The sequence below is a fragment of the Aptenodytes patagonicus genome, chromosome 7, assembly GCF_965638725.1.
Source record: "Aptenodytes patagonicus chromosome 7, bAptPat1.pri.cur, whole genome shotgun sequence".
NCBI classification, from domain to species: domain Eukaryota; kingdom Metazoa; phylum Chordata; class Aves; order Sphenisciformes; family Spheniscidae; genus Aptenodytes; species Aptenodytes patagonicus.
The window spans coordinates 47,080,526-47,106,246 of NC_134955.1; the positions used below are offsets into that span (position 1 = coordinate 47,080,526).

The 25,721-nt window shown below is 42.6% G+C and overlaps 1 protein-coding gene across 5 annotated transcripts in view; it reads left to right on the top strand.

Moving 5' to 3' along the window:
- Positions 1–18,753, top strand: part of TTLL5 (tubulin tyrosine ligase like 5) — a 142,892-nt gene extending 124,139 nt beyond the window's left edge. For all 5 annotated transcript variants that reach the window (XM_076345132.1, XM_076345134.1, XM_076345137.1 and 2 more), the window contains 2 exons: positions 5,900–5,985; positions 18,186–18,753. In XM_076345132.1, coding sequence (XP_076201247.1) covers positions 5,900–5,985; positions 18,186–18,226 — 127 coding nt within the window. In that variant the 3' untranslated portion in view covers positions 18,227–18,753. The remainder of the gene's footprint in view (positions 1–5,899; positions 5,986–18,185) is intronic.
- Positions 18,754–25,721: the final 6,968 nt, after the last annotated feature.

Consider the following 25,721-nt stretch of genomic DNA (forward strand, 5'->3'; position numbering starts at 1 on the left):
TGGAACTGCAAGGCGTATTTATGGAGCTTGGACAGAACTGCTTTGGGGAAGCTTGTGTATTTCCTGCCTGTACTCTTGCTGTCTTAAGAGATAGCACACTGAATTAATCCCCAAAAACTATTTTAAAAGAAAACTTTGTCAACTCAGCAAATGCAAGTGTGAGCATCAGGTCTAGCAGGTATATGCTGGTAGGTTTGCTGTCTGATTTCTTTTATGTTGAGTAGCTTATGTTAGCACAGGTGACAGGCTATGTCAGTGGGTTTCTCTGCCGGGCAACAGGGATGTGTATTTGAAGATGCCGGTGTGCTGTGCTCACTTCTTGGCAGAGGAAATGTTTATCCTTGTGAGATGGAATTGCAGCTCCTTGGACAGACTTTACTTTGCTGCATTTTTGTGGTTTCTGCTTTGTGACAGGCAGGAGTGTGGGAAAACCGGAAAAAGTTCAGCACCAAAAATGCACAGAAGGGGGAAAAAAAGCAAAAGATTCCTTCAGAATTTCAGAAAACTAATCCAAGTATTGAAGGCTGCAAGGAGCCACTCCGGAAATACTTTCCAAGTTGCCTTTCAGTCTCCAGCACGAGGCTCCAAACCCATTCTTGCCATTCATGGGATCTTGCAGTAACATTTTTTCACTTACATGGAAAACAGCAGTGCCCAGCTATATTTCCAGCACACTGAGAGCTGATCATTTAAAAACTGCTATGTCTCAGTCTAATTTAATACATTCATTGTTGTCAGGAAAAGACCAGAGAGGCATCAACAGAGGAGAGTGAGTGGAGAGAAGCCTCTGTGTCAGAGGAATATAGATTAGAGAAGAAAAAGATGTCTTGCATGCTCCAGCCTGTTCTTTACAGTCCCTGGTTATTCTGTACAAAGTATTCTCAGACACTGTGTGTAGTCTGCTTTCAAAAAACTCCAGTGGCAGAAACCCCACCATGTGCTATAGAAGACTATTTAAGAATCTAGACAACCTTATTATCAGAAAGTTTCTCCTGATGTGCAATCTGAATTTTCCCTTTGTTTCATCCTGTTGTACCTTGTTCCTCCTTCCTGAACCACCCTAAACACTTTCCCTTGCAAATACTTTCCATCTTTTGAATATCCTTCTACTTCTTGGAGTTTCCTAATGTTGCTTAGACTTGTTGAGGTTTTGTTAACCTCAGATAGTAGTTCCACCTGCCGAGTCCTTAATTGTCTTGAATTTGCTGTATTTTCTTGAGTTTGTCGGAGTGCTTGCATTGTGGCACCCAGAATTGTACTTTTCCAGTGTGGGGCTACCATATCCTTAGGTTATGACATGGTAAATATCCCTCTCATAACATCTAATCTAATTCTGGCTTTTTGGCTGCTTCATTTCTCTGTCAGGTCATTTGTGATTTGCTGCCCACTCTCACCCCCTAATACTTGTTGGCTGTTTTCCTGATCTCTTTCCTCAAAGAAGATCTCAGTGCTATATATTATTTCCACAAGACTCACTGAAACTAATCCCATTCTGTTGTTAAAGCTCTCGTGTCTCTCTTTTTTTCATATATTTCAGTAAGCCAGACCTTATTTCTCTGTCTGCTCTTGCACCGCCTGGCTTTTGTTTAACATCTTAATAAAGATCATCTCTTTAAAGTTGTTTGTAGAGTTTCTCCAGAGACTGGACTGTGAAGACAAACTAAAATCAACTTTGTCTCTTTGACCTATCTCTTCCTTGCATGCATTATCAATTCTTTCCCAGCCAGCACACGTGGCTTCCAGAAGAGGAAGAAAAGAATAAGTAGAAAACTCAACTACAGAATGAGATGCTAAAGATGAGCATTACTGACTAATTCAAAACCTGTATAATAACTTGGACACTTCCCTGGTTAAAACATAAAGGAAAAAAGTAATGGAACAGCCAGACAATTCAGTTTGGTCTTTTCAGTTCCTGGCCTCTCTTGTTTTCTCAGTCTCTCAACTTGTAAAAGGTGGTAGGTTGACTTTATAACGGATTGTGTCCAAAGCAGACTCCTTGCTTAAGCTAACAGAGTGGAAAACTGGGGCCCATATTAAGGTGTGGAAAAAGACTAACTGGGAGAAATGGTTTAATATGTAGCTCTACGTTGAAATGTAGCCCCATAAAATGGTCACATGGGGCTCCATAGTTTTGATTAAATGTGCTCATATCACAAGTAGAAAGATAGTTTTTGAAGAACTAACACAACAAGCTCTTCTTTCTTTCCAAGAGTCATACTGGGTCCTTTCCACTGTTCATGTTGCCGCTACTATTAGCAGGTCTGTGAACACGAAGAGACCTGCTGATAGCTGAGAGCAGCATTTGGAGACAGAGGATCACAGATACAGTATTTGTAAGCCATGGAATGAAGCAGATGTCCCTGGAAGCAGCATTTGGTGTATCGAATCTTCACGTTACAGATGACAGCATACAAAGTAGACAAATATATTAGCTCAACTGTCAGAACCCAGAGTGAACTGGTACAGGTGGTAGGCAAAATCTTTCTGCATTTAGGAATGACTAAGTCACAATCCATACAAATTTCTGCGCTATCATTCCTATAGTAACTTTTCAGAAACCTGCTCTCTAACTATGACAGCATCAAGTAGAGCAAGGCCTTGAACAGCCTGTGAACAGAACCATCAGTCAAAGAAAAGATCTCAGAAAAATTCAGCTGTCAATGTTAGACCACTGTATATAAAGAGAGGAAATGCCAGGTAGAGAAAAGGAGCATATAGTTCAAGATGTTATCAGGGAGAGAGAGAGCCCAAGAAGTTTACCAGCAACAGACTAGAATATCACAAACTATTGGGGATGTTGATCAACATAGCATAATTTCTTGTACTGAACCTCTCTGTAAATGTCATTCCCAACAACTTTATTCAGGAAGCCTTTCGAAACAAATATTCCCTTCAAGTCCCAACGCCACAGCACAAAATCTTTCTACCTTGTTCTTCTTTTGTATATTTGCTTTGCATGGTGCCAGCAGCAGAAAAGCCAAAGTTCTGCTCTATTGTAACTAGTACAGAAATAGGGTAGAGGTGATGCATTTCTCCAGGGTTCAGGAAATCCATCCCACGATGGGGTGGAGTCCTGACTGCAATTGGATACAGCAGTAGCCAGCTGTTCTAGGACAGGCTGGCCAAGCCTGGCAAATGTGCCAGAAGTAGAATGATGGCCACAGAGCGAGCCCTGTAGAACACTTGTTTCTGGTTTGTATCCTGTCTTGCCCATGTGTTGCTTATTCATAGGCATGTGTGAAGTGTCTTAATTGAGCCGGGTACATCACACATACAAACTGAGTGCCCACTGAAAAGAGGACTGGCAGCAGGAGAGCAAGCATGTAACTGTTACGGGAACCCATTTCACTTTTTTGCTACTGCTGTACTGCGGCACGCTTGTTTTTTTAGCTCCTGAGCATCTGGGTTAATCAGGCTGCCTGACCCTTAGACATTTTTGGCAGCAAAAGCAGTGCATCTGAGAGACATGCCTTGATTTAACACCCTGACACAGCTGGGCTCCCTAGGCCTGTAGCTCTTAGCCCTTGGCTAGCCTCAAATCATACACACAGATACATATGTGGAGATACCCCGTCCAAGAGCAACAAAGAGGAACAAGCCTCACTGGCTCTGGGTCTTCACATATGTTGCTGTTCTCTTGTCAAACCTGGGCTTTTTGTGATGTGAATTTGTTAGTGTCAGTTCTGTCCCCCCTAGACCATTAGATGCGTTCATAGCATCCCAGGAATAGGTTGTTAAAACAAAGGTGTTCAAAATTTAGTCAAGAAAGTATTTCTTTGTCACCTGTGGAACAAGAGCATCCTCCAAATTTGCAGTCCAAGGCTGGGCAGCTTAGGGGTGGTTTAGCGCCTAAATGAAGGAAGTCAGTATCAGTTTCAAGGAGGGGTTAGCTGTCTAAGAGATAGAAAAGGGCAAGGACAAATATTTAAGTGGAGGGGACAGTTGGGACAGTGTTTTTGTTAGTGTTGAAGAAGAAGTAATGGAGAACATAACAATGGATTGTACTGGAGAAGTGAAAGCAAAAACAACACAGCCATTAAAAGCAGGAAACTGAGAAAGGCAGTAGGGTTTCAGCCAACCCAAGGAGGAAGAAAGTGGCAGGGGATTTACTCAGTTTAAGCAGTGAATATGTTCTGGCACTGGAGCTACCATCAGGACAGCAGAGAGAACTTGAGGGGGTGAGCTTAGCTCGGTGAGAGATCAATGACCCAGAAGCAGATCTGAGAATGAGCTGTGTGGAGGTGACAGTTGAAACTGCAAGAATCAAGGTACGCCGTGGGTAGGCAGAAAAGAAGGGCCAGTCTGTAGAGAGAAAGAGATTCTCTAAACATAAACCACACTTTAAGGTAAAAGTGTGACTATTTCCTGTTTTGGTTTTTGTTGTTGTTGTTGTAATTGCTGGCATTCTTGATGACATTTTCAACCACTTGCGTTTTACCTATAGAAGGGTGAGCTGAATTTGGCTGTCAGTTGTGTTGCATTAACAAAGTGGAAAAGCTAATTATGAGCATGGAATTGCTATGTAAGAAGCATAAAGATCCATGTGGATTCTCAGCTCCCAGAAGGACCATGCAGTATCAGCAGCAAAAGAAACGATAAGTACAGATCCAAAATTCTCTCCAAGAGACAATAAACATAAAAAGAGGCACCTCATTTGACAATAGCATTTCAAATTATGGCTGACTGAAGTAAGGGGTTGTGTTTTGCAAATGTCATATCTGCATCCCTCTCCCTTCCTGTATGGATTCCAATTTATTTCACTAAAATCCAACTGAGATAGAATACAGGAGTCCCTCCCTGGCCTTTTAGCTGCCAGGAGCACCTGGATTGCTGGCAATTTGCTGACTTTGAAATCTGAAAGCAAAAGGTTTCAGACAAAAATATAGAAACTGCACACGTGTGCCTGGGTCTGTTAGTCATCAGGGCATCACGTGGGGATTGGAGATTACAGTGCTCCTGCGGGGAAGAGCTCACAGTAACTGTGTAACACTGCAGAGCTGAATGAGTGAAGGAAAAGGACTCTGGCAGAGAGACAGGAGCGTACACACAGAGGTCTGGAGTGATCAGAATAGAGTTGGGCAGGAAGGAAGAAAGGCAAGGAGGGATGAGGGAGGAGAGGACAAACCAGGAACAGATGGATCAATTGTATAGATTTTAAGGACAGAATAGATCATTGCAGCATTGATCTCGCCTTGTGAGTAAGACCCATTTTTTATGTAGGAGGGCATGGTCTCAGTTTGCTAATGGATCTTTATAACAGTTAAAGGACGTGCAGTTGTACTCCACAGAATATAGTTTTGCTGTAACTCAAATGCTGAGATAAATGCAGGAGGATTTGCATAAAGTATCTGCTTAAGGACTGGCACTGGATTACTGGAGATTAAATGCAACCTGTGGGTCTCAGTTTCCAAGACAAGTGAGAAATCTTGCCTAAACGAGCTGTCTCTGCTGAGACAAGATGCAAGGACTTAACTTTTGAATGTAGCATGTTTTTGCCAGCATGTGCATTTCTGTTCTAAGGTTGCTTAATTGTTTTACTTCAAATCACTGGAATAAGGTGACCACAGCATTACTAGTTGAGTTGTGCTTTGGTGGTCCAATACCATTTACTATCTCCTTTATCCTCCAGAATCAGCTTCCAAGGCTGGTGGGACAATTAAGTGTTTTAGGCACATCAAAGTCTTGCTGGTAGCTTGAGTGTTCATGTGTCTTGCTCTGCCTTTTTGGAGTCGGTTGCTGTCACTGCCTTTTTCGTACCGTGTTCAGGCACAGCTTCATAGCTACAATCCCAGTGAGATTATGTAAACTAGGAGAATTCTCAATTTTTTGTTTGAGACTTTTATTCTTCCTTGGTATATCCCTTCTTATCTCTGTCTGATCTGATGCTTTTACCTGTTAGGGTGACCTCCACTGAAAGGCAACTGAACGGATTCCAGAACACCCTTCACAGTGCTGCATCCTGTGAGCCAGGGACAACTTCCACAGGTGAGTGCCAATGCCGAAGACCAGGAAAGTGGGGATGGGCATGCTGGGATGCTTTAATCTTTCTCAAGAATTGGCAGGGAAAAAACTTTCTCAGCAAGAAGAAGAAACACAGCTGCCTACCCTGCATGTAGCGGTTCCTAGGTAACAGTCTGGGTTCAGCTGTGCAGGGAATTTCCTCCTGGGATTAAAAAGACTAAACAGAAGGGAGCAAAGGCTGAGTTTCATAGAGTTGGAAGAGGAAGATCCCTAAAAATGTGGCTGGGAAAAAAACCTTGGCTAAAATGGCTCCTCTTTGCTTTAGGCTTTGGCTCAAAGATGCTCTGTTGTTTAAGCTTGGCCTGTAATAAAGGGCCGGGACATTCTTTACATTTTTCTTCAGTCTTGCAGAAAAGCCCCTTAGTTCAGAAAGACATAGTTGAGACTTGTGAATCAGCTGCATAGTGAAGTCAATCAGTAGAGGTAAAAGTTCCCAAAGGAAAATCACTGAGATTTATAGAATCAAATCTTCCATCAGTCCCTAGTGGCTAATTAATTCAAATAGGTTTATCTGCTGTTAAGGTCTCAGTAAATGAGGACCCAATCCATTTTTCATTGATGCAGACCTATTAGCAGGTAGTGTGTGGTCTTGATGAACCCATATTACCTATGGCCCACAGTAATTTGTGATGGTGCTGTAATGGAATATATGGACAAATTATGGTCTAGAATGCTTTAAAAAATTATGTTTCTGACCTTTTGATTTGCTGTGAAAACCCTGAAAACATGACTTGAGTATCACTAATGCAGTGATCTCTGTGTTTTCACAGGCTGAAAGAAAAGTTTGCATAGGGGTGAACTACCCAATTCATCTCTTGGATATTTAGCTTTGAAACTTAAAGATGACATTTCCATTATTTATGTCAGTGATTTTATTGCTGATCCTCTGCACAAACATTCAGCTAATGCATTTATCGTACAGTTCCAAACTGCCTCTCATGCTTTACCACCTGCCAAAAACTCCAGTTATCCTACCAGAAATTTTATAGGGTGAATAGCCATAGTCAATAAAAAAAGACCCTACAGCACACTGGAATGTGACAGTGTAGGAATGGAATATAATGGGATTATCAAAATAAATAAAATTATGTCAACACTGTAGTATATGTATAGTTGAGGCACAAGTTCTGGTCTACTGTATAGTTCAAGTTGAATTTTTAGTACAGTATATAAAGCAAGGTTACACATAGATTTACAAGTAAATGTAAAAGTAGAGTTCTCAATATATTGACCAAACTGGTTTGCTGCGTGGACTTACATGAAGGTGTTTGTGTGCTGAATTCTGCCTTCTTTTTCACAGTTTTAAAAGCACTCTCTCTTAAGTTGCCACCCTGTAATTTTAACCTCTGCAAGAGATTCTCTTCATCTCCTCTGGGTACTGTTGTTGTTACATGTGTCTGTGATAACTGTAGGTAGCATTTTTCTATCCTTCCCTGTTTCTGTGAATATTTATGCAGAGCATGTGTGAGGATTGTTGATAATATTAATGATGGAAGGCAACAGCCAGAGCTGCAAGAAGAATATAGGCTAGATAACAACTACAAAGTTCAGGGTAGTCACCCTCTCCGGGAATACTTAAAATCCAGTGAGAACTGAGAACTTTAGCTCTTGATTTCTTCTGTAGGACTAGGCTAGCTGCACTGTACTAAACTTATCCTCTCTGAAGCTGAAACAAAGGGTTTAGCCTGCCATTTAGCTAAGAGTGTGAGGGCTTAGATAGAACCCTAGTTTGGCTAGGGGTAGGATAGCAGAACCATGGTGAGTGGGTCACTCAAAGCTTCCTTGTCGCTAGAAGAGGTATATAGCTCCAAGAACAGTGCTAAATATTGTGGTGATTGAACTAACTAGAGCGAAATGTTTGTTCTTGGAAACTGGGGAATGATAATTTCTTCAGCTTTGCACCAAGCCACTGGTATGCGTCAGAGGCTGCTGTGCCCAGTCTGTGTCTCAGAAACTACTCTGGTCTTTCCTGCAGGAACAGCTGCTTTTCTTCTTCACTCTCTCCATTGATTGCTTACACTAGGGCCCTGATTTCCCTCATCAGCAGCTTATTTGGGGTTACTGTTTCACATGTATTTAGTATCCTAGATACCAACTAGAGGGGTTGGAGATACAAGCCATAAAGCAGATTACAGAATAAACTGCAAGCATTTAAAGAGAGAAGGCTGTGAAAAGTTGCAGAGATAAAAGAGGAACCAGGCTGAACCTCTGTATAAACACACACACAAATATTAAAAAATGTCCGAGAAGCTTGAATAGGCCTTCTCCTCTAACAGCCTATCTGAGGAGATAGCTATGGGGCTCTGCAGAGAAGCATCATAAAGGTGTCACAAATGATCTAACCAAAAGTAAGGATGATGCTCAAAGGAAGAGAGTCAGGCAGTATGGAAACTTTTAACCAGATTGTCCAGAAAACAGTTCACTGGTGGTTAGTACTGCAACTGTAGAAGAATACCAGTTGTAGATACTGTTATGCAGTGGGCTCAAGCTCTTGAGGACAGATCCCTTGAGATTAAATAAAAGGGAGAAAAGTCAGCATTTCTGCAAAGCAGCTCAGGATTCTGAAGCAAGCCACCACTACAATGAAAGTGTGGCAGCCTCTCATCCCTGTGGCCTCATCCTCATTTCATGGGGAGGCAGAAGTTGTGTGTGAGCTGTGTGCCACTGGCGTAATGAGAGAGAAGGCAGAGATTCTCATGAGTATCTACAGACAGGAAGCTAAATCTACAAGCTATCAGTTGGGGGTTATTTGTATTGTCTGAACACACAGTTTCCTATCAAAGTTCCTGAAAGTTTAACAGGATTTATTCTGTTAAAGAAATACTAAGAATTACTACCCCTAGGGAACATTCAAAATGCTTCTGACCTGACTTTTCACTGAAATTGAACACCCAACTGCTAGTGGGTTGTCAGTCACTCTGAAAATACAGCCATTATCACATTGCTTTTTTTATTCTGTGTTACTTTGAGGGTCCCTCAGCATCACACTGATTGTTTCTGCTTCATGGAATTTAGCAATTCAATTAGTATTAGTGAAATAGGGTGATTGTGAACTAAGACATCAATTCTCTTTTCTAAGTCGTCTTCAGAATATAGCTTGCTGAGTAGCAGCTAAGCTAAGTAGTATGGTGGGTTGTTCAGTTCCAGGTTGTCTTTATGAGACTGTGTTTGATATGGCGAGTTCAGATGATGAAGGAAGGAACCTACAGGCTGGTCATTTTTTTTACTGTATATATTTACAAGGTAAGGTGTATGGAGACATTTTGCCATATTTTGCTGTTTTATTTTCTGTTCCTCTTTAGTGGCATTAGGTGAATAGCGCGTGAATTCTTTTTCTCAAGAAAGTGAAGTTCTAGGTAAAAAAGGTGTCATTTTTCCACCAGAATTTAGCTTTTGAACAACTGGCAAGAAATATAAAGGAAGTTCTGTAGCTACATGGAAGACCTCATAGTTAGAAATGTATTATATTTATTATTCTTCCTTCTGAAAACGCTAGCGCAAAGCAGGTTTTAGGGAGAATAGAGGATGAAGGGCACTTTATGAAAATATAACAGCATAGTCCCAGGCAGCTTCTCTGTTCCTGAGCTGGACTCTTACCTGCAAGACCCTGGAGACAGGAACAATCTGAAAGTATAGTTAACCCCTCAGTGCAGTTCTGGAGTGGATGCACAGAGTGATGACCCCAGCTGATTTTATTTGGTTTGGTTTGATTTGTAAAGGTAACAGCAACTGGGAGTGAAATCTGTCTTCTGTCTTTGTGCTTCTCCCTTTCGTTTGCTGCCAACTGCTTCAGAGTTTGTGAAATTTTTGTTTTAAGAGCTTCAGAAGACATAATGCCTCTGGGGTTTTGTTTTACTATGGCAAAAGTATGATGTGCTAATAACCTATATAATTACAAACAAATATGAATCATGATTAAAACTGGGCAAGACTGATGCCTGGCTCTAGACTTGACAGGACTTTCACCTTTTCATACTCAGACTGATTAATAGTGATGCAGTTATATTGTGCTAATGTTTATATTACTAGTGTCCACATGGCTTTTCCACTAAGTGTGCTGGGAGAAGAAAAAAGCATTAGAGTTATTGATTAGGGAAGGTAAAAGTTAGTAATATGCTATCTGAGTTTGACAGCAGTGAAGACCACTAATTCATGCAAAGTCTCAGATCTCTACCTAGTCTGGTTTAAAGTATAGTCCAAAACTAATTTATTTGTATTCTAGTTCTCTTGAGAATACTTCATACAGAAGGTGAATGTCAAAACTCAATCTGAAGCTAGGGAGGAAACTTAGAATCATAGAATCATAGAATCATTGAGGTTGGAAAAGACCTCTAAGATCATCGAGTCCAACTGTCGACCCAACACCACCATGCCCACTAAACCATGTCCCTAAGTGCCTCATCTACACGTCTTTTAAATACCTCCAGGGATGGGGACTCCACCACTTCCCTGGGCAGCCTGTTCCAATGTTTCACCACTCTTTCAGTAAAGAAATTTTTCCTCACATCCAATCTAAACCTCCCCTGGCGCAACTTGAGGCCATTTCCTCTCGTCCTTTCACTTGTTACTTCGGAGAAGAGACCGACACCCACCTCGCTACAACCTCCCTTCAGGTAGTTGTAGAAAGCGATGAGGTCTCCCCTCAGCCTCCTTTTCTCCAGGCTAAACAACCCCAGTTCCCCCAGCCGCTCCTCAAAAGACTTGTTCTCCAGACCCCTCACCAGCCTCGTTGCCCTTCTCTGGACACGCTCCAGCACCTCAACATCCTTCTTGTAGTGAGGGGCCCAAAACTGAACACAGTATTCGAGGTGCGGCCTCACCAGGGCCGAGTACAGGGGCACGATCACTTCCCTGCTCCTGCTGGCCACACTATTTCTCATACAGGCCAGGATGCCATTGGCCTTCTTGGCCGCCTGGGCACACTGCCGGCTCATGTTCAGCCGGCTGTCAACCAGCACCCCCAGGTCCTTTTCTGCCAGGCAGCTTTCCAGCCACTCTTCTCCAAGCCTGTAGCGCTGCATGGGGTTGTTGTGGCCGAAGTGCAGGACCCGGCACTTGGCCTTGTTGAACCTCATACAGTTGGCCTGGGCCCATCGATCCAGCCTGTCCAGGTCCCTCTGCAGAGCCTTCCTACCCTTGAGCAGATCAACACTCCCGCCCAACTTGGTGTCATCTGCAAACTTACTGAGGGTGCACTCAATCCCCTCATCCAGATCATCGATAAAGATATTAAACAAGACCGGCCCCAGTACTGAGCCCTGGGGAACACCGCTCGTGACCGGCCGCCAAGTGGATGTAACTCCATTCACCACAACTCTCTGGGCCCGGCCATCCAGCCAGTTTTTTACCCAGTGCAGAGTACACCTGTCTAAGCCGTGAGCCGCCAGCTTCTCGAGGAGAATGCTGTGGGAGACGGTGTCAAAGGCCTTGCTGAAGTCCAGGTAGACCACATCCACAGCCTTTCCCTCATCCGCTAGGCGGGTCACCTGGTCATAGAAGGAGATCAGGTTGGTCAAGCAGGACCTGCCTTTCATGAATCCGTGCTGGCTGGGCCTGATCCCCTGGTTGTCCCGCTCATGCCTTGTGAGCGCCCTCAAGATGAACCGCTCCATAATCTTCCCCGGCACCGAGGTCAGGCTGACAGGCCTGTAGTTCCCCGGATCCTCCTTCCGGCCCTTCTTGTGGATAGGCGTCACATTGGCAAGCCTCCAGTCTTCCGGGACCTCCCCCGTTAACCAGGACTGCTGATAAATGATGGAGAGCGGCTTGGCGAACACCTCCGCCAGCTCCCTCAGCACTCTCGGGTGGATCCCATCCGGCCCCATAGACTTGTGAGCATCCAGGTGGCGTAGCAGGTCATTGACTGCTTCCTCTTGGATTACGGAGGGTCCATCCTGCTCGCCGTCCCCGTCTTCCAGCTCAGGGGGCCGAGTACCCTGAGGATAACTGGTCTGCCTGTTAAAGACTGAGGCAAAGAAGGCATTGAGTACCTCAGCCTTTTCCTCATCCTCAGTGACAATGTTCCCCCCCGCATCCAATAAGGGATGGAGATTCTCCTTGGCTCTCTTCTTATCATTAATATATTTGTAAAAACTTTTTTTGTTGTCTTTAACGACAGCAGCCAGATTGCGTTCTAGCTGGGCTTTTGCCTTTCTCATTTCCTCTCTGCACGACCTAACGAGATCCCTGTACTCTTCTTGAGTTGCCTGCCCCTTCTTCCACAAGCGGTAAACTCTCCTTTTTTTCCTGAGTCCCAGCAAGGGCTCCCCGTTCAGCCAGGCCGGTCGTCTTCCCCGCCCGTTCTTCTTACGGCGTACAGGGACAGCCTGCTCCTGCGCCTTTAAGACTTCCTTCTTGAAGATCGTCCAGCCTTCCTGGACCCCTTTGCCCTTCAGGACCGTCTCCCACGGGACTCTCTCAACCAGCATCCTGAACAGGCCAAAGTCCGCCCTCCGGAAGTCCATGGTTGTGGTTTTGCTGCCCCCCCTCCTTACTTCACCAAGAAGCGAGAATTCTACCATTTCATGGTCGCTAAGCCCAAGACGGCCTCCGACCACCACATCTCCCACCAGTCCTTCTCTGTTTGTAAACAGCAGGTCGAGTGAGGCACCTCCCCTGGTAGGCTCACTTACCAGCTGTGTCAGGAAGTTGTCTTCCAAAAAAAAACTTCTTGAGCTAGATGGTATAGACTTGATTTTCTTCCCTGTGATTCCCAGGTCTGTATCTGAGCTTAGTTGCAGGATGATGCACAGTTGTCTGTTTACTTTGCACATTGACCTGGCCCCCATATCTGCATGAATGTCGAGTCCTGAAGGTATGCAACTCTTTGAAATAGCGTATGATCATCTGTAAGGGCTTAAAACTGGATCCTGAACTTCCAAGAGACTAGTTGAAGAATATGGGGATTAATAAGCTTGTTTGGATCTAATCCATGTAGAAGGCAGGCTGCTGTTCTTAGTTTTCTAGTGATTTCCTTCTTTAGGCTAAGGTGGAGAGCAGTGTCTGAACGCCATCCAAATAAGATGAACGTGCAAGCAGTGTGCGCCAGTATAGAACAATGAATGGAGCCTGCTTGCAAACTAGTGATAGTAAGGAGCACTTTTGCACTTACTCTTCTCTACATCTAGCACGCTCCAGATTTTTTTAATTTTACAGGAAATCTACAGGTAGACTGTGTATTTCTAAAGTTTTTTTATATCCAAGATTATTGTATGGTCCTTCATAAGAACGTCATGTATGTCTTGTTATTGGAGACCTGAAATTAGAGTTAATGTTGGAGGTGCTAAGCTGTGACTGGCTGTTGTCTACCCACTGCTTGAATTAGCATTATTCCTGAAATGCAGCCTCTTTTATATAAGCTTAAGGAAAGAAAAGAAGAGATTCTCTCAGCAGGTATGCAAAAGTACAAGCTTCAAAATTGTCCTGCACCAGCAAAAGGAAAAAAAAAAAAAGGCAAGTAAACAGGGGGTCACATATGCCACAACAGGCATTTAAACAAGATGCATACAATCACTTTGTATCGTTTGCCAGATCTAATCAAAGAAAACACCTGGGATTTGGAGATTCTTTTATCAGCCAGTGCCTCTCAACTCTCTTGGAGCGTAAAGGGTGGGGATGGGATATGTACTGTTGCCACTGTGCATGGCCTATGTCAGACTCCCAGCCATTTGCTACAGTAGGGTGGAATTCCCAGCTGCCCAGCCTTGTCCAGGCTTCCTCAGCTTCTGCCAGGCCCCCCTGCAGCCTCAGAAGGCAGTAGATTGTTGAACACCAATGTATTTATTTTTATGTTGTTACCACATTCCCAAGAGGAACCTTGGCTACGATTTCAGCTGGTCTCACCACACTGTCCAAATCCTTCATCAGGAGCAGCTGGGAAAAGAAATCACTCAGGTTTCTGCGCAGCACATTGCTGGTACGTGTCCTCCCTCCCACTAATCCTGTTAATTCCAGTCTTCATTTGCCACCCTCCTGGTTCTCTCTTGTTGCTGTGACTGACTGCACAAGTGGTCTTGACTTTGAAAGGTGACCTTCAAATGGGCACCTCGAATAACCTCTACCTCAGACTACTTTGGCTACTCAGGCACAAGATATTATGAGACAAAAGAGCAACTTTTGATGTCACCTCATTAGTTATCCTAGTCCAGGAATGGAGTAATTATGAGCTCTTCCACATAAATCCTTCCAGAACCACCTGTCTGGCTGAGAAGCTCTGGATGGGTCACTGAAAGGGAACAGCAGTGTGATATCCAGCACCTTGCGTCAAACTTTTCCAGTGCAGCCTCTCACCCTGCATACAGCCTTTGTCAACAGCAGTAATAACATTCTGTCAGCATCTCTCTTTGTAGTGCTGTCTTCGTGCAGAGAAAGGGTTATGGAGAAACAGAATCGGTCCGTTTTATCATATTTTGGAAAGCAGTGGAGCTTGAGGTGAATCCTATTATTGTGCCTCCCTTTTTGGGAGGGCAAAGAATCAGTTACAATGGGGGATATTTGGTTTCACATTTGTTCTTAGAATTATATTCCTAAAGCCATTGTTTCACGCACCACAAAAACATCCTGGATCTTCTCTCTCTTCCCTGCTGACTTCCACAGTTTCATAAAGAAGGCAAACAGGAAGAGGGGAAAAGATAATTTCTCTCCCTGCTATAGTTGTTGCATCTGTCCCGGGTCAGGACTGTAGTACCAGATGGACCAGAAGGGAAAGGAAGAAGGGTCAAGAAGGGTCTTCTTACCCCATTTCTTGGTATTCTTTGAAGGAGCAGGGAACCGTTACCTTATGACTAGTAATGAGCAAATATTGATGTCTTTAACCAATACCTTTAAAATAGATACAAATTATCAACAGGGCATGACTATCTTTGAGTTTATCCAGTTATCAGAAAACTGTGTAAATCTCATTAAATCCCAGCAGAACGTAAAGCTCTGCCAAAAGCAGCATTCTAGGCCCTTCTCAGATGATGTTAAGAATATAATGTCCAACTCAGCCATCACCTCTCAGCTAGAGCTGAGGGTCAATGTTCACTGCTAATGATCAGAAATGACATTTATTCCTTAACTTGTGAGAGCAGCCTGCCTCTCACACCTTTAGTCAACCTATTGCCTTTCTTTTGTGAAAGGAAGGCGCTTTTTCCTGTTGCTACTGGTCTCATGCCACTGAAAGGACATTCCAAGTCTCAGGACCACTGGGAAAGCAGGACAAAAAGGAAAGGACAGTCTCTAGAAATTGGCTTCCCTGTTTAAGAACTAGAACCCAGGTTGAATTTCAGGAGCCTTCACTTCTTACAGACTCAAAGAAAACTCCAAAGCAGGATAAGTAATGACTTCAGGCAGTTGGCATTTTTGCCTGACTGGAGGCTGAGCATTGCTTGTTCTCAGTAGTCAGGTGACGGCGAACTGCCTGTATTTCCTTGCTGTGTTGGAAATGTCATTCAAGATCAGGTGTGCAACGACTGGGGAGAGGTTATATAATATCTTGGCTCCTTCTGTCTCACATCTGGCCCTTTGGCATTAAGCTACCTATAAAGGGGATGACTTTGCCCATCCAAATTGGATTTTGTTTTAATCTGGCATTATTTTATTGAGACTAAAAATAGAAGTCAAAATGTGTGTGAATAGGGTAAAAGGAGTGTCTGAAGTTATGAAATGAAATGTGGGGAAGAGCCAGAGAAGAGAGAGCCACAACAAACCAGGGAGTAGGGAGCTGAATAAGAGAAATCAGAATGAAGGCTGTCAAGTACAGAAGGGCATTAGCAGTCAGGGTAAGGAGCCCACCTGGTGTCTTCTCTGTAACATGGGGAGCAGGAAGGCTCATGCTGGCTTCCACTGCTATTTCTCCACTTATTAATGAGGCTGCTCACTGCTCTTTTCATGCAGGGAGACTTCACTCGAATACAGTTGTGTGTACTGTTTGTGTCACCCCCCCCTTCCAAGTAAATTTTCATGACTTGGAACTGCTGCCTTGCCTGCCCAGTCCAGCAAGCCAACTTGAAATTGTGCCCAAAAGATGGGGGAGGGAAGGCTGCCCTTCTGTTGTCAGCTGTCCTGGCTTGCTAGTGTCAGTCACCCATGGATATAAATAAACCCCATCTATTTATTGCCTCTCTTAGTTGCACTGTATATTATCAAAAGAATGCTGGGCATCACTCTAGGATTAGAAATTCCCTCTGCTCTGGCATAAAAAACCCATGAATTTCTAGGATTATCAGAGCTTTTCAGGGAGAAAGGAAGTTCCTATTTTCAACACAAGATTCAGGAGGCTTCGACATGCTTCTCAGTTCTGCCACGGACTTGCTGTGGGTATGATGAAACAGCCTAAACTAGCTCTAAAAAGCGTTAGCATGGGTCCCTGACCCAGTACTGTCATCTAGCCTAGTGCTCTTCTCTGTCTCATTCCTGCAGCTTGGAAGCAGAGTAGATCAGGTGCTGGTGTCTGACCAAGGCTGTGTATGTCTGTGCTGGCAAAGTCTATATGGCACTGAATTTTAGTGTGCAGGTATCCTGTAAATGACTTTACACAACTCTTGTGATTTCCTTGTGACTCAGAATCGTATCCATAAAATGGAGGTAATCCTTTTCTTCCCCCTATGTAACTGTTCTAAGTACAAAAGTGTTAAAGTTTTTGAGGTGCGGTCATGGATGACATAATAGTATGTAAACATGTGGACAGACACACAGGCAGATACTTTAACACCTCCTGGCAGGCAGAGAATAAAGGAGATTCATTCTGTTGTATGTGGTGATTCACTGCAATGACTCTTATCACTAGGGAGAATCAACCCTTAATGCTGGCTGCTGTCAGGAATGAGGTTTTTTCCTGTCCCCCCTACTCAACCAGAATCTCAACCTACTCAACCAGAAGGAGGTGGAATGTTCACCAGTAGCTTTGAAATGATAAAACTTCATAGAATTATATACGTTAATATTTATGAAATGATTGAATTGGCCATGAGCTGCACTCATGGTAGGAACCTATATATTTACTTGTAGACATAGGAATGCCCCTCTCTGTGTTGAGTCCTCAAGGTAGCCATACAAGAGGAACTCACACAAAGTGATTTTAATTCAGTTTGTGAGAAAAGACAAACTGTACTGTGCATTTCTGTAGGAAAAGGAAGGCTCAAAAGTCTCTTCAAAACAGGAAGAAGAGGTAGAAGTTGGCTGCCTCTCTCATGTGCCTTTCATTCTGTGAATGTGCCTTAGTTTCAGCATATAGCCAAGGGATAGGTTTCTGGACTGGTATCCTATCTTAATACACATGGTTGACAGTTTGGTTCCTAATTCAGGTTCCAAACTTTCTGTGTAGTGACATAGCTGGCAATCCTGCTTTCTAAACATCTTTCCAGATCCTCTGCGCTGTGTGATGTTTGGCTCTGTTCTGGGCTTTCAAGGAGAGCGTATTCTTTAAAATATAACAATATTTTTAATAAACACCTCTCAACAAATGTCACATTTAGGAGCAGGCTGATGTGCTAAATACACAGGACAAGCTTTACCTACTAGATTAGCTATAAAATGCAAACTGTCCAAAATAAACTTGGTACATTTCTAAGTGATTTGGATTTTTCTTTTTAAAGGACTGTCTAAGGATTTTTAAGTAAAAGAAGTGAAGATGACATTGACTTTTTCCCATAACATGCCTAAGAAGGAAAATGTCACAGTATGTAGAATTAAAATCTATCTCTATAATAATGGGAAGAAAAATTTTTTTTCCTTATCCCCATTTCGTTTCTTTTAAAGATCAACCTTTTCACACCCCCATCTCTCCTGCACCAAGGTCCTCAGCATCTTTTGGAGTGGGGAAGTAGACTCCCATGCAAGCGAATGAGTAAAAGACACAAAGAAAGAGACAAAGCATACTGCTATGGGAGAAGGATTTAGAGGTACTGGAGGAGCGTGTGAAGAGATGAGTCAGATGAGTCAGAGGCGAAGAGTGAAGAAGGTATTCTGGGGCTTGAGAGGAATACCAAGAGTACTTTTTCACACAGTAGCTTATTAAGTTAGGTTTTGTCATATTGATCTGTGATCTCGTCTGTTACTGTAGAGAGATTCTGTGATAGGGAGATCCAGATTTCTGGTGATGGCTGAGATTTGCAGAGCAGTGTAGCAGTTTTTTCCACAAAACAGTTCCCCGTGATTACTCAAAATCTTTGTGTTTTTTCCAGCCTCAGCTCGCAGAGAAGGACTAACACTGAACACCAGGTGAGGAATCCAGGGTGTTGCTTCAAGTATGGGGCAAAGGAAAAAGCAGCAGTGACTTCATACCACCACACTCTCATAACACCCAGGAAAGAGTCAAGAGGAGGCCCTGGTGAGAGGACAATCCACTGAGGAGAGTACCTGAACATCTGTGGAAGCTGGTGATACACCTGCAAGCTGAGGTGAATGATTGCCTCTGAGAGCTTCTGCTGCTGAGTCTTGGGGTCCCTTCCTCCCACCTCTTCCTGATCACGAACTGTGAGATCTTTCTATAAGACAGAGGTCCTCCAGCTGTCTGTATTGTTCTTCCTAAGGTCCAAGTTTGAACGTAAAGTCTCATTTGCTCAGCCATTTCAGTCTGTCCTAGTCTGGTAACAGCCGGGATTCTCTGCTGTCATCACATGGCAACCATCAGCAGAGAAAAATATTAGAACATGGAGACATCCGTGTTGGTTGCCATCTTGAATTTTGGCACAGAGCCATAGAAATGATTGGTTTGAATAAAGTAATTTCATTTGTTTGTTTTGGTTATAATTTCAGTTATTAATTCACACCCCCAAAATATTTGCTGTCATTATATTGGAGAGGATTTTAAATCTGTCTTGATGTTTCACTGTTGGATGCTTATGTTCTGTGTGGCTTATTTTTGTGTTTTGATTTCTGTTTCTTTAGGCTTTATAAACTTTTTAAATTGGCTGATGTTTTCAGATCCAAGCTTGAACCCTAAGGCCCAGGTGGCTCCTATCAGTTGCAATTGTGGCTTGGTGAAGCACTCCAGTTAAAATTTGCCTAATGCTATGAAAATTAACTTGCTTGTATTAGAAAACAACATCAGCAGCTGGAAAATGTATTGGAGAGAAGATCCACCCATCCTTAAAATGAACAGGAAGCAGCTTCAGCTCTGACTCTTTGTTGGTGCCAGGTTAAAGGAAAACAGTATTTTGCAAATTCTGACTTGTCAAACAGCAAGTGGTATGATTGTAATTCTCAAAGGGTACAAAATCTCCTGTTGTTTGCATCAGAGCCCTCAGAGATTAGCCTGCTTGATCTGTTTTCTTATTCCACAGCTCCCTTGTCATTTCTAGCCTGTATAGTCAGTGTTAAGAGATTCTCATGTGTTGGCAAGTAGATAATGATCAACCCAAATGGCTGACAGAAGAAACAGTGTCAGAGGGGGAAAGTGTTTTCTCTTGAAATTGTGTTCATGTTCACTCTTGGATTGTGCATATTTTCTGTCATTCAAGACCAGATAAATTGTGAGAAGATGAAATAATTACATTCATACCCCATTAGTTTCACTATCGCTTGCTCCAGGCATGAATTCATAGGACAGAACATGCATTTTTCTATTTCTGTTCCACTCACGCATATGACAGACATTGAATACTTCATTTGTCCAAAATGCAGTTCTCTGATGTAGCTGTTCCCTTTCTTACTTCATTGGCTTATCTTTCATTTCTTAGACAGTCATGATCCTGTTCACTTTCTCTGTGTTTTTCAGCTGTGTTCTTCAAGAATCTCCACAGCATTTGTCTGCTGCCTGTGCTGCCATCACATATCATCAGTGACCAAGAGATTTGTAAAATCTTGTGAAGTTACTTTCAGATCATGTCCCTTCTGTCTGTAATCATTGAATTCCACCCATGGATCTCCAAGATAGATATTTCTACTGGTGCATCAAGTTGTTGGCTCATGATTATCGAAAATTTAGTTGCAGAAGTTGTTACTTCAAACTTCTGCACATCCTCAGCAGCGGTGGGCTTCAAGACCTTGGGTCTGTCTTCTCATAGCCTACTCTGCTACGTGTCATATAGGCTATAGCTTCCAGTTCTGTTCCAGAACTGTCGGAGGGGCTATTTCCCTATAAGATTTAGCTTCAGTAAATAACAGATTCCATTCCTTTCTTCCTCCCAGGGGATCTGAGTTATCCTTATTCCACTGGATTTCGTGAGCAGGATCGAGTAGCTATAGGAGATACATCCTTGTGGAACTCTCATCTCTGTTTTTGTTCTCTAGTTTCTTCGTTCAGGTTGTCACAGCCACGACTAAAAACTATAGAGAGGTTTGGAGGATAGAGATTTAAATGCACAGTTAGCCCAGGAAAGGTGATTGTCTTCAGAGGGTCATTGGCAGAAACAGCATTCTTACATCTGTCCTGGGTTTGGCTGGGATAGAGTTTGTCTGGCAAATTACCAATTAGTGCTGGCTTATTACGAACATAGGTTAATTGTTTTGTCAGCTTTGCCAGTCTCCCACCCACTCATTTTGGGATAATGATTTATACTCAGTTATAGCCAGCATGTTTTCTGAACTTTCTTACATGTTAGATGTAGCCAACACCACATCTGTAACTGTGATGACTTAGTAGCAGTATATCAGACATCTTGTCTCTAAGATTTTTGAAATAATCAGAGAAATGCACATTGCAGTCTAAGACTGTCATTTCGAAGGGATGAATTCTGTCAGTTGCAGGAGCAGTGAAGTCTTGTATCCTTTGTCCCTGGAAAATTTTTCTTCTGCTTCCAACAAATAAAAAAACCCCCAGGGATATCAAGACTGGTCCTTTACCTCAAGCCAAACACCTAGACCTTGAACTCCTGTTCAGCCTCAGGATATGATAGGGCAGCCAGAGCATCAAAGGAAATAGCAGTACTCCTTTGTCTTGGGCATCTGCTGATCCCAGCTCTGAGCACAAATGCTGTTACCTTGGAAGCATGTGCAACAGAGAATCAGGAACAAATCCTGCGATTCCAGCCTCTTATTTTCTTCATCTCCCTGTACTCCTCAGCCTGGAGTCCATGTATGTCTTTGTGCGTGGTGGATACTGTGTACTGAAGGATAACATATGTATTTTGTCTCTTTGCAGCTCTGCTACATCCATGTCTGTCCCTTTTCAAAAACCACTCAGAGAATGCTTTAGTTAGGAGATTCAGTGGGGAGGCATAGAACTGTTTCCCACACGTCTTGGAGAGAAGGCATTTTACAGGAAGTGTTTTCTAGTACAAGGGAGGAAAGGAGAATAGCAAACCATTTTGGATTTATAATAGTTGCACACGAGGGGAGTACAATTATATCTGTGCTCCTCAAGTGGGGATTAGTTTGTCTCTGTTTTTATGACATTTACTTCCCTGTATTCATCAGTGAGTTTCATCGAAAGTGCCTCTGTTTACTGTGAGAAAATAAAATTACCAACAGAAAGCCCCAAAAATCATTCAGCATCTACTTCAGTGGTGAGACTGGATAATATAACCAAGGGGCCCTCTTCTTCTCTCCTACTCCGTGATGTTTGCATCACTTCTAAGTTAAGGAGCCTGTTCCAATGACAGAGAATCAGGCTTGTTAGTCTTGAAAGGAGTAGGGTGCACGTCAGAGTCCTGGAGGCTGAGGTAATGCAGAGTTCATACAAGCGTTTTGTGCTGTGTTTAGGTGATGAGCATACCACAACATAAAAATTAAGGGAGGGATATTAGATTCTCTCCTCTCCAGAAGCAGCTGACTTGTACTCAGTACATGAAGTATTAAGTTCATTTTTACATGTTCATCTTGGCCTTTAAAACAGCCTCACAAATCGTATGAGTGCCATCAGTGGGAGATCATGTTGTGACGCTAGATAGACCACTTAGTCTTGGATGCCAACGAGACATACTGAAATTTCTGTTCTCAAGACTAGATATGTTTTTGGACAATCATGGTTTGTTGGAAAAGTTCCTCATTATGATGCCTGGAAGGTCGACATACATATCTCTTACACTGGTTCCACACTGTGGCAGGAGGTTTTGGTATCAAGACCTTTGTTTACTAGTAGGAATCTCAGTGCTATGCCTCTTCCTCATACCGAAATATGGATAGTCTCTGTGTGTATGGAGTTGAATGGCTGGCAGTGCTGGACTGTTCCTCTTCTTTACCTGTGAAGGAGACCATTGACTTACAGATGAGTTTACAGAACAGACTAGATTCTCAGCTCACATTCTTTCAGGCCTGTTCCTTGTACTAATACAGCAGTTCCAGTCATTTTGGATTATTTGCTGGAAACAAAAGTAGTCTGGCTCCTGACTTATTTTTGTTAAGGTTTACTTGATCAAACTGCCAAGGACTTTTTTCCTCAGTCAGTCCTACATTTGCCGCTCATGATAATCCTGGGCTCACTGTTTGAATCTGGATGGGTTATTTGCTGGTATTTAAATAGTTGGATTTTTTGGTTGCAGTAAGTAACTGGCTGATTGATCCTCTTCATACTATTTCCTTTCTGGACACATTATTCCTGTGAATCTGTCATGAGTTTCTTCCAAAAGAAGCTTCTGAGCTTAAACCTGGGACTTGACCTTGTTTTCTTCTTCCTAGAACCCCATGTTTCTAGAGCTAAGACATCCTTGTTTATGCCAAACCTGAGGAGGACCTTATTTTATCTTTACAGAATCAGGTCAAACAGTCCTTGAGATTGGTTATACCAAGAGCTCAAAACTTAACATTCATAGTTCTCTTCATGCAGAAATTGGTTAATTGGAAAAGAGATAGGCAAGGAGGAGGGTAAGGAAGAAGGTGAAAAGGGAGTAATTGTTCACAGTCTTGCCCACTAGAAGAAGTAGGAGCATCAAATGAAACTAACAGATATCAGATTCAAAGGAAAAAAAAAAAAAGGTGGGGGGCGTGATTTTTTTTCACAGTATGTAACTGACCTATGGAACTCCTTGTCACAAGATGTTGTGGATACAAAAAAGTGTACGTGGTTTGAAAAGACAAGTAGACAAATCCATGAAAAAGTAATCTATTAGGGCATATTAAATATTAAAACTAAAAAGCAGGAAGTTTTAAAGACTTTTCAAGTGACTATTCTGGGGAAGTACCACAACGGGCTTTTCCAATTTTTAGCTTGTTTATCAGGCATGTGCTGTTGGCCACCTGTCAGAGACTAGAGGTGGGCTTAGATGGTCTTGTAGTCTGACTTTGTATGGACATTTTGACAATTGCAGTACAGCCTACTAGAACAGCAAAGGCAAAGCCACCTTCCATGACAGCGGCATGTTCCACCAGAATTCACTCTGTGGTGTTGGGTTCTCTAAGAAAAGTCTCCATTGCTGACATCTGCCAAGTTGTCACATGCAACTTGTCTACACCTTCACCTGGATGGGCACTATATATTGCAGAGGCTTTCAGAATGACGAAGCTCTTACAAGAGCATAAAGGACACCAAGATCCACCACTAGACAGTTGTGATTTTGGGGGGAAAGTAGGTTGCTGTATGGAAGTCATCCATAATATGATGTTTGTAAATGGTTAATTGTTTAAATATGGAAAAGAAAATACTTACCATTAAGTGAAGGTCTTAAGCTATCTTATACACATTTCACTTCTCGCCATCTTTGTCTTCCAAAGTGCTTGAGTGCAGAGCACCTTCAGGGTGAATGTGCACAACCACAGCACATCTTAAAGCACTACAGTACCTGGTAACTGCTTTCTTCCCACTGTCCTTTTCCAAAGAATGAGATTAAGTTTCCCTGCTGCCTTAGAGATGAGTAGTTAGGAAATGCAAGCTGATCTTCTCCAAAATTGTTGGTTTCTGAGTTTTTGAAACAGCCTTTCCGTGCAGTTTTAACAGAGGACAAACTCCACTGAACTAAAAGTGACAAACAAGACACCAAGTCTGCCCTGAGGAGTTTGCTCTGTCTGTTACCTTACCAAAAAAAGGATTTTACTGGCCCTGATTGAAAAAGGGTTTTCACTGCTGTTACAATTTAAAGGAAAGAATCACTGATCACTGTGGAGACCCTAGTGTGAAGCCTTTGCCAGTGGTATTCAGTGAATCATAGTGGTTCCCTAGGGAAAGGAGTATACTCAACAGGGCCTCTTCTCCACAAGTCCACGCCTACAGTGCACACAATGAGCTTGAGAAATCTTATATTCTTTGAAGAGGAGTGGCTTCTTTATCTGACCTATCAGACAAAAAAATTGAATTTGCCTTAAAAAAACAAATTTGATGCAATTGTTAAGAATTTGGGGGCTGTTAAAAATGTATCTTTTATTACCAGAATTTGTATGATTTGTTTGGGGCAGGTGGAAGAGGTGCTGTTATCACTAAAAGCAATTTCAGCATTGTATTTGGCCTTTTGCCTACTGGTGTTCTGGGATGTGCAACGGACGACAACCCCAGAACATTAGTTTAATTTGGTGTCCCTGCAAAAGTATTTTAGAAAATCTCATTTCACCATAGTTATAGCAATGGTGAAGTGCAGTCTCCTTCCCCCAGACTAAGAGGAGACAAGTTACTGTAGTCAGTGTAGTTATGTTCAAAAGTCATAAAATCTCCTCAAAAAAATGTTTCGGGGTTATTGATCTAATCCCTATGTCTCGAGTACTACCATGTCAAAAGTCAGGAAGGGATCTTTGAAAAGTTTCTCTACTGCCAAGACCATATGTTTGACTGTCATCACTCCCTCATTCTACTATAAAATTTGTTTTTTCTGAGATTGGGGAAGAAAAATGACAAGGTATTTTTCCCCACTGTTTCCAGTAATTACTATATAGGATTCACCTCATTTTTTTCAAGTGGTTTTGCCTTATTTATATGACCTTCTGAAAAGGTCATGCTGCGGCAGATATATTTAATACATCTAGGTTGTCTGTGCCATTCTTCAAGGTGTGCAGATAGACAGCTGTGAATCTACTGGGAGGGCAAATGAAGTTGTAGGCATCCCATTAGTGCCACTAGTTACAGTACTTATGCTTCCAGTTGCATGATGCTTCCCCCATTCAAATGAGGGTTGTCTTCCCTCCTGAAAGTGTGTTTTCTCCACCATTTCTCATTCCAGAAATTCAATGTGGCATACATTTTTTCCATGATATCAGCTAGGAATTTTTTTTCTTATCCACAGACGTACAAAACTCATGTCTCCATATGTCTACTGAAAATTTCTCATTAAAAATATCTAAGAATAAAGATTGATGGCTCTTCATGCCAAATTGTGGCTCTGCAAGTTTCTTAGGTCTTTTGAATGATGGCTTGGCTGAGGGCAGGTGAAATTGATAAAAATGAAAGACAATTTGAAATTTGTAGTCAGCACATTGTAACTGCTGCCATGCCATACTTCCCTGAGATTTTATTGCTATCTCCTTTATTTTGTTTCTCTTTGTTGTTTGTTCTGTCCATTCACTTCCAATTCTTCAGATTAGCACAATAGAGCACTTAGCATGGTAGTATCCAAATGAGATCTTCAGATCCTAAAGTATAGTTAGAGATTTCTGTAGCAAGTGTCCTTTGAGGGGGCAGACGTAAAATTGTGTCACGCAAGGCAGCTTGTTGCAAGCTGGATGTCTTCCAGAGACTCTTGTTGCGAGTCAGACTGTCTGCTACTGCTTTCCCCCACAAGTGGAGTTTCTTACAAATCCTGAAAACAGTGGAGATCTCCCAAGCATCTAGTCTACCTGCAAGAGGGTTTCAGCACTTCAAAAGACCATTAACTTTTTGTTTCAAGAACGGACCAGAACATGGTTACCAAGACATTCCC